Source organism: Bos indicus, chromosome X, assembly GCF_029378745.1.
Source record: "Bos indicus isolate NIAB-ARS_2022 breed Sahiwal x Tharparkar chromosome X, NIAB-ARS_B.indTharparkar_mat_pri_1.0, whole genome shotgun sequence".
Lineage (NCBI taxonomy): Eukaryota > Metazoa > Chordata > Mammalia > Artiodactyla > Bovidae > Bos > Bos indicus.
The window spans coordinates 124,786,846-124,803,694 of NC_091789.1; the positions used below are offsets into that span (position 1 = coordinate 124,786,846).

The 16,849-nt window shown below is 46.1% G+C and overlaps 2 protein-coding genes across 2 annotated transcripts; both read right to left on the bottom strand.

Moving 5' to 3' along the window:
- Positions 1–1,000: 1,000 nt before the first annotated feature.
- On the bottom strand, positions 1,001–5,778 carry LOC109561119 (melanoma-associated antigen B10-like). The gene is made up of 4 exons (XM_019963530.2): positions 5,671–5,778; positions 3,662–3,897; positions 2,342–2,465; positions 1,001–2,230 (listed from the first exon to the last, which is right to left on the bottom strand). The coding sequence occupies exons 1-4, from the start codon at positions 5,776–5,778 to the stop codon at positions 1,460–1,462; spliced, it is 1,239 nt and encodes a 412-aa protein (XP_019819089.1). The 3' UTR covers positions 1,001–1,459.
- An 8,554-nt stretch (positions 5,779–14,332) lies between these two features.
- LOC109561120 (melanoma-associated antigen B10-like) lies at positions 14,333–15,769 on the bottom strand. The gene has a single exon (XM_019963531.2). It carries the CDS (start codon positions 15,753–15,755, stop codon positions 14,709–14,711), a length of 1,047 nt encoding a protein of 348 aa, XP_019819090.2. The 5' UTR covers positions 15,756–15,769; the 3' UTR covers positions 14,333–14,708.
- Between the last annotated feature and the right edge of the window lie 1,080 nt (positions 15,770–16,849).

Genomic DNA, 16,849 nt, shown 5'->3' on the forward strand with positions numbered 1-16,849 from the left:
TCCATCACAAATCTAGTTCTTAAAGAGTTTACCAAATTACATTCCAGAGAACTTAATTAAAATGTCCATTTATTGGATGGACTATGTCTCTCCCAGCCCAGGGCAAAGACTGCCAGCACAGTGGCTTCAGAGCATCCCACCTCATATAAAACCACTAAACCCACTATGCATGCATGCTCAGTCACTAAGTCATATCCGACTCTTTGTGACCCCAGGGACTATAGCCCACCAGGCTCCTTTGTCCATGGGATTCTCCAGGCATACTGGAGTGGGTAGCCATGCCCTTCTCCAGGGAATCTTCGTCACCCAGGGATCAAACCCGAGTCTCCTGCATTGCAGGCAGATTCTTTACCATCTGAGTCACCAGGGAAGCCCCACCTCATATAAGTAACACAGTTGTTATAATATACACAAATCACCTATTTTGTGGACTGTGTTCTCCCACACTGGAAAAAGAACACCGGACCTCTTCCATTCCTGCCCCAGGTGAAGATTGCTCTGCTTTGTACATGATCTTGAAGTAAGTGCTAAAAGCAGCTTTCTATTCCAGGCTTTAGTCTTTTAATCTGAGACAGAGCATCTGAGATTTTAGTCTCTGCCTACCACTCAGACTCACGTGACCCACCACCCAGCTTAATTAAAATTACCTCCCACTGAAGGACTTGCAGTTTCCCAAGGTCTCAAACCCCTTTGCCACAGGGTATTTAGACTACTCATGATTAAAACCCCCAAGTCCTCACACCATCTTTTGACTTGTCCTTTTAGTTGTAGGGGATATCTTACAATATTCCTTACAACATAGCTGCTCCAAGACTTTAAAATTCTATAAGAAGGAATGGTTCTTGTTCACCTTAGTATTCCCCATACTAACAGGGAGCTTTGCAAAGATTAGATGTCTAATTATTGTTGGAGACAAAAAAATGGGCCACTGAAAAAGAAGTCTATTTATTACAATATTATTTCTGCTACGTTCTTGAATAAGCTAAATATATCCAGCTTTCTCTCTCTCTCTCTCTATATGTATATATATCATCTTATGAAACAACAAACTAAAAGTAATAAATGAAACCAAGAATTTTTATCTTTATTAATTTCTTGACCACAACTATTACAATGCTGAGTTTTTCATATTTCCGAAGTAATGCTTCATCCATTGCCATGTTATCATATTCCAAATTACTAAGTAAGGTAGAACTTTTCCAGTTATACAAAATAATAAAACTCTTACTCTTAGATCTCACCCATAGCATCAGTGTTTGAACAATATCACTCAGAAATCTGGATTACAAAGCTACTTAAATCTTCTATTAAAAGGAACAATATTTTTAAAACTTTCCAAGATACTGCATAGAACACAAAAACACAAATATGTTATGCACAGTATTGTCTGCAGCCCCGCCCCAACCTTCTACTACTTAGAACATGAACTTCTTTTTAACAACAAAGTAAGGAATCTGCCTCAAACTCTCTTGGAGCGGGAGGAACTTTTGGCTATGGCACTGGAGCGGGCCTTGGCCAGGGCAGCAACACGAGCCTTGGCTAAAGCTCTTGCTTGGGCTCTCTCTTCCTCATCTCTCAAAGCCTCCTCATACAAGGATGGGAAGGCAGTGGGGACCATATTATGAATCTTAGCTGTAAACTCTAGCACTTTCATCTTGGTGGTTTCGGCGTGGGCTCTTGAGCCCCACAGGAACTCATAGCATGGAGGATCACTATTGGCCACCTGGCGGTACACTAGGTACTTCTGCTGCACTAAATCTTTGGTAATGAGCTTCTTAGGCTCCCCAAAAATGAAGTGCTTCCTCCCGCTAAATAACCCCATCACATTCAGGGTTTGCCAGACTCGCTCCTCACTAACACAATTGCCATGCATGAAGATCACACCCAGAACAGCCATCAGCAGGCCTGTCTTGGGAATCTCGATCCGATTCAGCAGCCTTGCATCGCAGCTTACTTCCATTTTGTTGACAAGGATGTAGATGTGCCGGTAGGGATCCACTTCCTTCAGGTCAAGGCCAAAGATCATCTCCATGTGCTCAGCAGCTCTCTGCAGGATCTCAAGGTAGTGATTCCTATACATCTGGATCACTTCTCTCAGCATTTCTGCCTTGCTAATAAACTCTTTCATATTATACTTATACAGCAGATAATACACCATTATAACCACCTTCTCATCTATATTGCCTCTTTGGATGGACTCAGTGGAAGTACTTGTGGCTCTCTGAAGACCCTGTGGATTGCAATATGACCAAGCAATAAGTGAACTTTAGGAAATAGCTTTGCAAGAGGATAAAGAGGAAGGGAACTCTTCTCCCACTCCCACAATGGCCTGAGCACCTACCAGATTCTGGGGCTCAACTTGGGCCTGGTGGCGTCTCTCACGGGCACGATGCTTACTATTCTTACCCCGAGGCATGATGACTTCCAACGAAGGCAGCAGGCAAGTGGGCAGGTGACTCAGTGACCTAAAGGAAAGATGAGATTGTTGGGCCATGTCAACAGGTAGATAGATACCGTCTAGGCCTCTACTGAAGGCCGGGTCTACAAGTTTCCTTGAGGGCAATGTCCTGCGAGCCCCTTATTCTCTCATTTGCCCCTGCCCTGAGGACTCGCTGGATATAACCAAGGTGTGCTTTAGCTCCTACTTCCCAGATCCACCTGGGGCTCACTGGGGCTTAGAACAGTGGCTCTGTTCTGAGTTAGGGAACAGAAAGTCATCACTTCACTTTTGGCAAGACCTGACGTTCCTGTGTTCTACTGGTCTGATGTTGTCCCCTTATTTCAAATTCCTTATCACTCTGAGACCCCAGAAGTGGAAATGAGCAGAACTTCATTGGACTACCCTTGCCTGGGGATGCACAGGGAAGAAAGAGCCAGCAGAGCTTTGTGGGACCCTCTCCATCTTTGGGTGATTAGGGATCTCAGTCCTCGCTCAGTGCCCTCACTTTGGATTCTGGCAGGGCCTGAGACTCCTCCCTCTGCTGACATGAGACCAATACTCAAAGGCAAACCCTCAAATCCCTGAAAGGCCTGAGGAGGTGGTTAGGGACGCCCCAGTCTAACCCATCTGCCCGAGGTACCGTCGGGGATAATGGCCTGGATAGGATTCTCTGTGACCCGCACTGTTCAGAGGCAGGTGGTTCCTGCAGTCCTCACTCGGGGCCCTCACAGACACTGTTGGAAAAGCTTGGATTGCCTCCCTTGGAAGGACCACGTGGCCGCCATCTTGGACCAGGCTCTGCCTTGCAGAGACCGCCCGAGGAGCACGTGAGGGTATACCTCGGCCTCACCCCCTTACCCGAGGCGGCCCCGGGCTGACAGCAGTGGAGGGGCTTGGTGAGGCCCGCTTGGTCATGGGGCAGGTGTTCCGGAGACCTCACCCGGCACCTGCACCGTAAAATGCCGAAGGGCCAGAAAGTTCCTCCCTTTCCTGCCCCAGGTACCGTCGGGGATAATGGCCTGAATAGGATTCTCTGTGACCCCCACTGTTCAGAGGCAGGTGGTTCCTGCAGTCCTTACTCGGGGCCCTCACAGACACTGTTGGAAAAGCTTGGATTGCCTCCCTTGAAAGGACCACGTGGCCGCCATCTTGGACCAGGCTCTGCCTTGCAGAGACCGCCCGAGGAGCACGCGAGGGTATGCCTCGGCCTCACCCCCTTACCCGAGGTTGCCCTGGGCTGACAGCAGTGGAGGGGCTTGGTGAGGCCCGCTTCGTCGTGGGGCAGGTGTTCTGGAGACCTCACCCGGCAACTGCACCGTAAAATGCCGAAAGGCCAGGAAGCTCCTCCCTTTCCTGCCTTGCGGCTGCCTTCCTTCCTTTCTTATGCATTCACTTCCCCCGGATGCCGGATGCACGCAGCCAGGCACCTCATGACCGGAAGCCGCAATCTCTCTGGCCTAAAGTGCTAGAGAGGCGCAGGCTCTAGTAGGACGCCTCCTGTGGTCTGGAGTGTAGTTCCTCAGACCTCGCTCAGTGTTGGCGCCTTTACTCCGCCCCCTCACCGCCCCCTCACCGCCCCCCCCCCGCCCCGTCTCCCCACCCTCCCACCTCCCCGCCTACCTCGCCCATTCCCACCTTCCCTTACCCCCACCTCCCCGCCCACCCACTTCCCCCCAACCCCCACCCCACCTCCTTAGTTAGGGCCTGGGACCGGTCCGGCTGTTGTTTCTGAACCAAAACCAACACCCTGCTCAGTGCCCTCGTCCCCCACTGCCACCTCGGGAAATTTCAAAGCTATTTAGAGGTCCCTCCGCCAGATGATTCCTGTCCCATGTTCTCCCAGGGTGGGCCGAGAACAGGGCAAAACTCTTTGAAAACATGTTTAATTTAGATGGACCAGTCCCCTCACTCCCAACGGCTTTACCGTAATCCCCGGCAGAGCCTGGAACTTCTCCCTGGACTCAACGAATGGGCCCCTCAGACAACACGGGCGGAAGTGGTCCTAGGTCAAATTCTTGCCCCACCTGGGCTCCCCGCCAGCTGGAGACAGAAGGGACCGGGCTCTGCGAGGTCCTCTAAGTTCCGGGCTGGTGGTTCCCTCAGACCTTGCCCAGGGTCCTCGCCTTTCCTTTCCCGTCCCTTTGCTGGTTTGAGTTGATACCCTGGTCCCACCGCCCTCACCCACCTCAGTCCCCTCAGAGGGAATTTTAAGGTTCTTGGAGGTTGCTACATTAGATGATTCCTGCTTGAATCCTTTCAGGGCTGATGGCAGGAGTGGGACTCTGGGAGCCTCTCCAGTCTGTGATGGGTGGTACCCTCACATCTAACTAAGGATCTTTGCTGTAATTCCAGGCAGAGCCCAGGGTGCCTCCTTCAGCATTCAAGAGACTGCTCCCCTCAGATCAATGCCTTCATTTTCCTGAAACCCCCACGGAAGATATCAGAGTGTACCACTTCCGGCCATATTTGCCTGGGGCCTCCCAGGACTGATGGGTGAAAGGGGTGGGGGGAGGGGAGTTCTATGGGGTCGATCCATAGGGGCCTCTTCGTCTTTTTTTTTTTTTTAAACTCCTGTCTGATACTGTGTATCCTTCCTTTGGTTCAGTTCAGTTCAGTTCAGTCGCTCAGTCGTGTCCGACTCTTTGCGACCCCATGAATTGCAGCACGCCAGGCCTCCCTGTCCATCACCAACTCCCGGAGTTCACTCAGACTCACGTCCATCGAGTCAGTGATGCCATCCAGCCATCTCATCCTCTGTCGTCCCCTTCTCCTCCTGCCCCCAATCCCTCCCAGCATCAGAGTCTTTTCCAATGAGTCAACTCTTCGCATGAGGTGGCCAAAGTACTGGAGTTTCAGCTTTAGCATCATTCCTTCCAAAGAAATCCCAGGGCTGATCTCCTTCAGGATGGAGTGGTTGGATCTCCTTGCAGTCCAAGGGACTCTCAAGAGTCTTATCCAACACCACAGTTCAAAAGTATCAATTCTTCGGCGCTCAGCCTTCTTCACAGTCCAACTCTCACATCCATACATGACCACAGGAAAAACCATAGCCTTGACTAGATGGACCTTTGTTGGCAAAGTAATGTCTCTGCTTTTGAATATGCTATCTAGGTTGGTCATAACTTTCCTTCCAAGGAGTAAGCGTCTTTTAATTTCATGGCTGCAGTCACCATATGCAGTGATTTTGGAGCCCAAAAAAATACTTAGCCTTAAACCAAGACCACCCACACATGGCTCTTTAGATTTCGAAGGGTGAGATGAAGGGACTTCTGAACCTCATAGCCATACTGGAGCCTTCCAGAGCTGACAGCAGGAACAGACGACTGTGCTGCCCACATGTTCTGGGGTCCCCCCAGAAATCAAACAAAATTATCATCTTTACTTATGTTGGTGCCTGGGACCTGCTCTCCCTTTCCCTGAGCTGCCCAGGTGCAATGCCCTCAACCTTCTGAGTCCCCAGAGAGGAAACTCAGAAGGGACTACTTTAGGTAATTGCTGCACAGAAGTTGTCAGGAAAGAAAGCAGGGGTGAGGCTCTGGGGTCCACTCTCTTCTGGGATGTGGGGTCCCCTCAGACTCAATCAGAAACCTTACCTAAACTCCAAGCAGAGGCAGGAACTCTTCCCTCTGCTGACCTGATGCTGCCCACTTCAGATCAAAGTGTTCACATCCCTTAAACACCAGAGACAGAATGCAAGGGAAGCCATTTCCAGTCACCCTTTCTGGAGATCCCCAAATCTGACAACAGGGATGGGCCTCTGTACGGTGGCACCTCCTGTTCTGAAATGGCTGGTCCCTTTGACCTCATTCAGAGCCCTCACCTTTGTTAGAACCTAGGATTCCTCTATCTGCTGGCCTGAAACTGACAGGCTGGTCACTGTTATCACTGCCAAGTTTGATTTTACTATATTTACTGCAGATCATGTGATGATTTCAGGAATGGCTGGCTTAGAATCTTTTTATTATTAATTCTATTAGATTGGGATTATTACCATGAGAGAGATATAGCTTTGGACTCCACATATATCTGTCATCCCCAGTGCATTTAACAATGAACTACATCAACTACAATGGTTATCCATCTGTCTTCTAAATGTTTGCACTGTGGACCAGCACCCTACTCCAGTCAGTAGCTGGTAGCTACACAGACCACCAAACACAGCCAGAGTGCTTCTGCCCTCTGGTGTGCAAAGAAATCAGGAACCATGGAGGCAGATTGAGCTGGAAATAACACCAGAGTTGTTTTTCAAGGCATGTCTACACTCAGTCTTAATTCCCAGTCACTGAGGTAATTATCCTGAAGGAATTCCTTCTCCATTTTCCCCCTTCCTTGTAGCTGCATACCCTTTTCTCTACGCATTGGTAATACTTGCCCTATTTTAACTGATCTGGATCACCAGCCAATCCCATCCACTGCACAGCCTCAGCCTCAGCAGCAGGAGGGCCACATACACAGGGGAGAAATAGCTGTCTGTGTCAGGCATCAAGACAGCTCTCAGCCTGGGACACTGGCAAGACTGCACAGAACCACCAGGGTAGTGAAGAGATGTACTTTCCCACATTCTGTCAATAACATCACTCAGTGGGTGATACAGGAGAGCTAGCTATACTCTGCTTAATAGTGGGTAGGGGCATTCTAAGGGAGGGTGAGGTATCAGGCATGCCTGCCTCCTGAGAAACCTGTATGCAGGTCAAGAAGCAACAGTTAAAACTGGACATGGAACAATGGACTGGTTCCAAATTGGGAAAGGAGTACCTCAAGGCTGTATATTGTCACCCTGCTTATTTAACTTATATGCAGAGTATATCATGTGAAATGCCAGGCTGAATGAAGCACAAGCTGGAATCAAGATTGCCAGGAGAAATATCAATAACCTCAGGCATGCAGATGACACCACCCTTATGGCAGAAAGCGAAGAGAAACTAAAGAGCCTCTTGATGAAAGTTAAAGAGGGAGTGAAAAAGCTGGCTTAAAACTCAACATTCGAAAAACCGAAGATCATGGTGTCTAGTCCCATTACTTCATGGCAAATAGAAGGGGAAACAATGGAAACCGTGACAGACTTTATTTTCTTGGGTTCCAAAATCACGGCAGATGGTGACTGCAGCCATGAAATTAAAAGATGCTTACTCCTTGGAAGAAAAGTTATAACCAATCTAGACAGTATATTAAAAAACAGAGACATTACTTTGCTGACAAAGGTCAGTCTAGTCAAAGCTATGGTTTTTCCAATAGTCATGTATGGATGTGAGAGTTGGACCATAAAGAAAACAGTGCCAAAGAATTGATGCTTTTGAACTGTGGTGTTGGAGAAGACTCTTGAGAGTCCCTTGGACTGTAAGGAGATCCAACCATTCAATTCTAAAGGAAATCAGTCCTGAATATTCTTTGGAAGGACTGATGCTGAAGCTGAAGCTCCAATACTTTGGCCACCTGATGGGAAGAACTGACTGATTGGAAAAGACCCTGATGCTGGGAAAGATTGAAGGCAGGAAGAGAAGGGGATGACAGAGGATGAGATGGTTGGATGGCATCACCGACTCAATGGACATGGATTTGAGCAAGCTCTGGGAGATGATGAAGGGCAGGGAAGTCTGGTGTGCAGCACTCAATGGGGTCACAAAGAGGCTGACATGACTGAGCAACTGAACAACTGGTCGTTTCATCCAGTGTATCTACCCACTCAGAACACTCTACAACTTCAAGGTGACGATGATGGAGAGATTCCCTAGCCTTTCCATGTAAACTGTCCAGTACCTTCCACCAGATTCTCTACCTTCTCTCCTTCTTATATGTTTTCTACCTTTTGGTGACAGCTCCCTGACTGTATACAGCTCCCTGACTTTCAGCTGCCCTGGGCTCTCTGGACTTGTTTCAATATTTGATCTCTCTCAGACTCTGGAAATTACTCCTCTGATCCCACCATCACCCATCCCAACATCCTCCTGATGCCCTTCACTCATTTAGTGATGTTTTTTTTCTGTCCAGGCTCATTTCTTGGTACACAGTCATTCTGATAAATCCTTGCTTCTCAAAGTAAAGGGAACATTTACTTGGCATATCAGAGTTTGTAAAGCATGCACCTAGGGGAATCCTGGTACTTAAGATATCACTGAAGAAATTTTGCTTTATATGGGTGTGTGAAGGAAAAAATTAATTTTCTGCTCAACCTATTAAGAAAAAAATCTATTTAGAAAATACAAATTACAGTAACATGAGATGATATATTTTCAATCAAAAGTTTGCCCCAAATTTAAAAGCTTGATGAAATAAAATTCCATTGAGTGCTTAATTTATTCACATACATAAATAAGTGAGAAGATAATTTGGTATAGCATTATTGGAACAGAATATCAGCAATATTCATAAAAATTTACTATCATCACACTCGAAGGAAGCACTTTGATCTAATTGTACTTTTGTATGTCTTTCATATGACAAATCATGCACATTTACCCAAAAATTTATGTTCAATGATGTTGGTATCAGTTCTATTAATCAAAACAGCAAATTCGAGACAACTTGTGTGTGTATCAGGAAGAGGATAATTAGATTAATCATGACACATACATACTTTGTAATTCCAGGGAGTAGGTAAAGAGTAACGTGATCTATATATACTCTCACAGAAAGATCCCACCTTCATTTTATTCAGTGACAAGGACAAGTCAGAACCATAGTGAGATATTTATGATAATACTATCTATGATAGTGTTACATATGTATTTTTAAAACCCACAGTGTATATTTCTAGCACAGGTATGTAAGACTGGCCCGGAATAAATGTTAAAATACTACACAGAATTTTTAATGCAATTACCACTGGGCAGGGATGAATCTTTAAGGAATGTGGTAAGGAAAAATAATTGTGATTTCTTCCTATTGTTAGAATGTTTTGGAAACAAGAATATATGTCCTTATTTCCTTTGTAGTTAAGATATTTAAATAAACATAACAGAAATAGTAGGTGTGTATTACTCAGATAAAGTTTTTGTAAGATATGATAAGAGAAGTGATTTCTGAATGGCTTAACATAAATTTTATTTCTTGTGCACATAAAATCTGCTGGGTACTGGCAGTGGAGGAGAGGGTCTATGTTGTCAGATAACTCAGGGATCCAGGCCACTTCCATCATGAGCTACCACATCTCAACACAGGCTCTCCACGTTTGCTGCTGAATGAAATAAGCATGGAGTTGTCCTGTGTGTGTGTGTGTGTGTGTATTAATTGCTCAGTCATGTCTGACTCTTTGTGACCCTATGGACTGTAGCCTGCCAGGCTCCTCTCCTCTGTCCATGGAATTCTCCAAGCAAGAATACTGGAGTGGGTTGCCATGCCCTCCTCCAGGGGATCTTCCCAACCCAGGGATCGGACCCAGGTCTCCTGCATTGCAGAAAGATTCTTTACCATCTGAGCCACCAAGTCCTGGAGTTGGCCTACCGGTTCTCAAATACCTGGGTCTGGAGGTGACAAGTATATTTCCACTCATATTTCAGTGTCAAGGATAGTCACATGACCATTCTTAACTATAAGTGATTGAGCATGTAGTCTTCATATGAACCAAGGATGGAGAGCGGGACACAAAGTGAATGAGCACTTGCAGATGTTCCCATTAACTGTTATACAGTATCTGCTCAAAAAAGAGCCACTATTAAAATTTGTTATGACTGTAGCCCTTGTCATTCCTGGAGGATTTTCTGAGATCAAATTCCCTTGCAAATCAGTAACTTTTTCTAGTGCCAGTATGTGACTGATGTTCTCAAATATAGGTTCACAGCCGCTTTCAAAAGGATCTCGTAAATCTCAGCAGGGAGGTGCACCCTTCTTCATTCTTAGCACCTTTCTGCACTGACCTTTTCAGTAATCTCTGTAATCTCAATACACTATTTTCCTTCTTCCTTCTGCTGCATGAAAAAAAATAATACTCGAGTCCCTGCTATTCACCACCTGTTGAACATGCCTGAATCGTGTACAGGTGTCTTTGACACACTGGAAAATCAGAGTTTCCCTCTGGGGCAGATACAGACAAGAGGTAGAAGAATGATGGTCATTTTTTTTTTCTTATTAAAGCTGGTATCTCCACCAAGAAGACATTTTCTACCTTTGTGTTAGACTCAATAGTTGTTCCACATAATGCCCATAACCTTACCCTGAAATTTGTGAATATGTCATGTTACATAGCCAAAGGTAGCTAGTGTGTGTAATAAAAATTATGGAATGAACCTTAAAAATGGGAGGTTATATTGAATTATCTGGGTGGGCCCAATTCAACTACATGAACCACAAGAGACAGATTCAATGTGCTGTTTCAGAATCAGGGGCCCATTTGCAAGGACTGAAGAAAGGCCTAGAGGAACTATGGCATCTCCAACTGATAGTCTGCAAGGAGATAGCCTCATTCTTATAACTACAAATAAGTGAATTCTTCTTAGAACTGGATTCTGAGAGCAACCTGAGTCAGTGTGGAATGCGATTCTTCTCAGTACCTCCCAGTGAGAACCCAGACTCTGACAGCTTGAATTGGGCTTGCATAACCCTGAACAATGACCACAGCACAGCCAACCCATATTTCTCATTTACAGAAATATGAGATAAATGTGTGTCGTTGTAAGTTCCTTAACTTATGGCCATTTGTCTGCGATAAAAACATACTAAATGTTCCTAAAAATCTGAGTTTGGGGTAATGCAGTTCCTACAGATGGTTGCTACACAGTGATTTCCTTAGTCCTTCCTCATCCTGCCACTTAGGAAAGAAGCTTTGGTTCTTGGCCACTTAGTTAAGCTCATGCTTCAGTGTAAGGATTCAGTGGTCAGTCTCAAATAAATCCAAGGTTAAAATTTCCTTTCTTACTAACTTCATCCACTCTCTAAAATCTTTTCCCTAACTTTAGGGTTATCTTTCAGTAACCTGTAGATCCCGTGTCAAACCAGACTCTACTCACAAGTCAACCCGGAAAAAAAAACTTTTAGTGGAAGTGCCTAAACCAGATGGGTGTGTGTGTGTGTGTGTGTTAGTCGCTCAGTCATGTCCGACTCTTTGTGACTCCATGGATTCTAGCTCACTGGGCTCTTCTGTCCATGTGATTCTCCAGGCAAGAATACTGGAGTGGGTAGCCAGTTCCTTCTCCAGGGGATCTTCCTGACCCAGGGAGTGAACCTGGGTCTCACACATTGTAGGCAGATTCTTTACCGTCTAAGCCACCAGGGAAACCCATGTCTAAACTTCACTGTCGAAGTAGCCACATGAATGGGGCTATTGTTATCAGAGAGGTTCATAGTCAGGGATGGGACAGACAGGGGACATCTGCAGGGGGTTGGGAGGCCCTAAGTCAGGGAAAAGGCAAGTGATTCTGGGCTTTTTGTTCCACTGGGAGGAGAGAGCAGCCTTATGAAAGGATACTAGACAGCAGGTCAGGATCCAGACTGTGACAGGAGAAAGATGCAGGGCAAGAGTGATGTTATTTCTGAAAGTGCTTGATTAGGGCAGAGTCAGCTCCCAGGGAATTCTGGAGGGGGGGAATGGCAGGAGGAGCCTAGGTGAGTTAAGTTCAGAGCCTAGACTGTATTGTTTTTAATTTGCATTTTCATTTATTATACATGGGGTAGTACATTGGCAATAGGGTCCTTCATTTCATCGCCTGAGAGACACTGTGGAGTGTTGAGACTAGAACTGAACTAAGAGACAAAACTGCTTCATTCAAGGAGTGTAATAGTGAAGGCCCTAAATGAATTCAGACCAGAGGTCTAGTCCCAGTTCTGACACTCATGAGCCATGTGAAGTCAGGAAAATTGTGAAGTTCTGTGAGGCTTTTCTATGAAGTGAGTTTGATAGGCCTTGCTGTGTAGGATTCCTGGGATATATGTAATACATGAAAGCACCAGGCATGGTGTCTGTCAAGTACTGGGTCTTTTGCAGTTATTGCTATTATTATTTTGATCCCAGATCCTACCAAAATCTGCTCTATGGTCTATTTAATCCACGAAATGACCAAGAATATGCAGAACCCTATGATATGGCACCAGAGAAGGCAATGGCAACCCACTCCAGTACTTTTGCCTGGAAAATCCCATGGATGGAGGAGCCTGGTTGGCTGCAGTCCATGGGGTTGCTAGGAGTCGGACATGACTGAGCGACTTCACTTTCACTTTTCACTTTCATGCATTGGAGAAGGAAATGGCAACCCACTCCAGTGTTCTTGCCTGGAGAATCCCAGGGACGGGGGAGCCTGGTGGGCTGCTGTCTCTGGGGTCACACAGAGTTGGACATGACTGAAGCAACTTAGCAGCAGCAGCAGCATGATATGGCACAATAAATCAACTAATATGATGCTTAACAAGTAAAACTAATATATAAGTTGTTGAGGTTATTTATTGTGTAAAGGAGTTTTTCAGGCTTCCCAAGCAGTGCAGTGGTAAAAAATCTGCCTGCCAATGCAGGAGGCACAAGAGATGTGGGTTTGATCCCTGGGTGGGGAAGATGCCCTGAAACAGGAAATGGCAACCCACCATAGCATTCTTGCCTGGAGAATTCCATGGACAGAGGAGCCCAGTGGGCTACAGTTCATGAGGTCTCAAAGAGTTGGACATGACTGAGCATGCACACTCGAGCCCACATGCACATGCGTGTGCACACACACACACACACACCGGAGTCTTCCCCAGTTAGATGGAACTTAAGGATTCCAGAATTTGTGTCAAGTACCAATTCCTTCCATCCCTTCCAACCCGTTTCCCATTCAAACCACCTCTATTTTCATTTATTTCAATCCCATTAAAAATCTAGCCCTAACCTGGAGTTTGCCAAATTGCATACAAGACAACCTAATGAAATGAACTTCAAATGTAGTGGACTCGATCTCCCAGGCCAGAGCAAAGATGGCTAGCACAGTGGCTTCTGACCACACACGTCTATATATATAGAGTATCACCCGTTTCTCAGAAATTCCCTGGGCATGACGGGCATAAAACACATAGTTCATGTGCTGTGCTCACCTGCTCTGACAAAAGGACACTAGAAAGATGCAGGTCACCTTCCATTCTTATTCCAGGTGGAGAATTCTCTCCAGTTTATCCATGACTCAAATGTAACTGCAAGGAGTTTTCCATTTCAGGCTTTAGTCTCTCAACTCTGGACCCACTTTCTGAAGGTTTGACCCTTGCCCACCACTCCCACACCCTCATTTGCTCTACCTCCTAGCTTACCACAGCCTGACTCCCATTGAAGGATTTGCCATTTCTCAAACTCACTTGCCTCAGAGCGTTTACACTTGACTGTTCACGTCTGGATCCTCCAAAGTCCTCTCTTCCTTTTGATCTGTCCTTAGGTCTCAGAGTCTCTCACCATCTTTACTTTACAGCTGTTGCTAGACTCAAAAATTCTATGGGCACGCTTGGTCTTGTTTATCCTGATGTCCCCAGTAGTAGCCTAGAGCCTGTCAAAGAGCCTGCTCACGGAATGTTTGAGAAATAGATGAGACAGTGTGAAAGAGATCTTATTTATTATGATGTAAGTAAAGTAAACACATTCAAGTATATTATATCTCTCTTAGTTTTACAGAACAGACTAAATGTGATAAGGCATGTAAAACTTTATCACCTTTTACTTTTTTTTGTATTTCTTTTTTTTGGGGTTTTTTAATGCATTTTTTAAATTATCTTTTAACTTTACAATATTGTATTGGTTTTGCCATATATCAACATGAATCCGCTACAGGTATACACGTGTTCTCCATCCTGAACCCTCCTCCCTCCCTGTACCATCCCTCTGGGTCATCCCAGTGCACCAGCCCCAAACATCCAGTATCGTGCATCGAACCTGGACTGGCGACTCATTTCATATATGATATTATACATGTTTCAATGCCAGTCTCCCAGATCATCCCACCCTCTTCCTCTCCCACAGAGTTCAAAAGATCTGAGCCATTTTACTGCTGATTTCTTTTCACATTTCCTTGGAAATGCCTAATACATTGACATGTTATCTTGTTCTTAATAAGTAAATAGGACTTAAAGTTTCCCAATTTATTCTATAAAATAGTAAAACTCTTACTTTTAAACCTCATAAACATCAATACATGTCTGATTTATATTATTCATAAATTCAGATTCTGAAGCTAGTTAAACTTTCTACTAAAAGGAGCAATATTCATGCAAATTTATCTACATAGAACAGGAACACAAACATGTTATATACTCTCTTTTCTCCAGCCCTTCCCCAACCTTCCACTAGTGAGAACATTAGCTGTTCTCTTCAAATTTTCCTCAGCCTTCACTTGGTGGAGGAAGAGCTGTGGGCTTTGGCCCAGGTGCGGGCACGGGCCAAAGCAGCGGTACGAGCCCTGGCTGAAGCTCGAGCTTGGGCTCTCTCTTCCTCATCTTTCAAAGCCTCCTCATACAAGGATGGGAAGGCAGCAGGGACTTTACCATGGATCCTAGCTACAAACTCCAGCACTTTCATCTTGGTGGTTTCAGAGTAGGCTCTCGGGCCCCACAGAAACTCATAGACTGGAGGATCACTATTGGCCACCTGGCGGTACTCCAGATACTTTTTCTGCACTAAATCTTTGGTGATGAGCCGCTTCACATCCCCATAGATGCGATCCTTCTTCTCCTCATATAACTCCATCAGATTCAGCACTTTCCACACTTGCTCCTCAGTGGCGCAGTTGCCCTTCGTGAGGATCACACCCAGGACAATCATCAGCAGACCAGTCTTGGGAATCTCTCTGTCATTACCTGTCTTTTCATCACAGCCCAGTTCCAGTTTATTGACAAGGACATAAATACCCCTGTTGGGATCCGTTTCCTTCACGTCGAGGCCAAACAGCAGCTCCAGATGCTCAGAGGCTTTCTTGAGGATCTCACTGAAGAGATTCTTGTGCTTGTGGATTACCTTTCTCAGCATATCTCTCTTGGTCACAGGCTCTTTCATTTGATACTTGTACAGAAGGTAATTCACCAACAAAGGAACCTTCTCGTCTACAAGATCTTTGGAAGACTGCTCAGTGGTATCTTTACTCTGAGAGACTTTTGGCGTTTCCTTTCCTTGATCGGTGGCACCTTCACTAAATTTTGCATCTGAAACAGAGGCAGCAACAGTGGTGGTGGAGCAGACTTTGCCAGGCACTTGAAGACTGCTGGATGTTCCAGTGGCAGCTGAGCTCTGGGGAACATCTTCAAAAGAAGGAGATGGGGAAGAAGGGAATTCTTCTTCCTCTGGTTCAGTGGGCTGAGCTTCCACCAGATCACTGGGCTCTTGTCGAGCCTGGCGGCGTTTTGCACGGGCGCGAAGCTTACTCTTCTGACCCCGAGGCATGATGATTGACAGTACGTGAGAAAGAAGGTAAATGACTCTATCACCTGGAGGAAAGAGGACGAAATGGTGTGAGCCTTCAGTGGGGATAACAGCCCCCTCTGCAGGTTTCCTTGCAGGCACTGCTCTAGAAACCCATAAGGCTCCTCTTCCCTGATCAGCCTTTCCCCTGAAGACTGTGTAGAAGTAACTAGAGTTCACCTTTAGGCTGCAGCTCTCCAGCCCTACCTGGGTCCTACTGGAGCTGATACAGAGTCTGGCCAGTCCGGGCCCTCTGGAGCCTCACCTATTCTGGAGTAGCAGGCGTTTCTGTCAGTTCACAATCAGGGCCGTTACCTTGACTTCTGGCAGAACCCGAGGTCCTGTGCTTAACTGCTCTCACGCTGACTCGTCACTCCAAAGCCCTTACATCTCTGACATCGTGGAGGGGGAACTGAAAGGGGACATCACTCTGGGATGGCAGCAGTGACAGAGCTCTCCGGGACTGTCTCCACCCTAGGAGAATCAGGATTCTCACCCCTCACTCAGAGGCCTTACCTTGGTTTCTTGCAGGACCTAAGACTTCTCCCTTGGCTGACCTTAGACCTACCCCTTTGGAGCAAGGCCTTCACCTCTCTGAAAAGTCCTAAGAGAAGTTTAGGGAGGTCTCACTTATACATATCTTCACCAGGAACTCTTGCCAGGGATGACATCACATGTAGGGCTCTGTGAAACACCCTCTGTTCTGTGATGAGTTGTCCCCTCAACCCTCGGGTTCCTGATAGTAATTCCTCCCCTTGACTAACTGGTGTCTTCCCTTCTTCAGGTCTGAGGCCTATAATAATCAAACCAAGGCCCTCATCCCCCTGGTATCTTGGAATATACAGTGGGGGTGGGGGGCAGACTCAGTATGACAGGTCTCTGAAGGGCTTCCCAGGGCTGGTCACAGAGGAAGGGCCTGACTCGGTGTACCACCCTTCAGTCCTCCCTATGACTTCTAGAAGGGCCTGGCTGGATCAATTCCTTGTAATAGGACCCTCTTCTCTCTGTGACCACTGAGGATAAAGTGAGAGATGTCTTAGCTTGACAGCCCTGCTTAGCTTGACACCAGGGCTTAT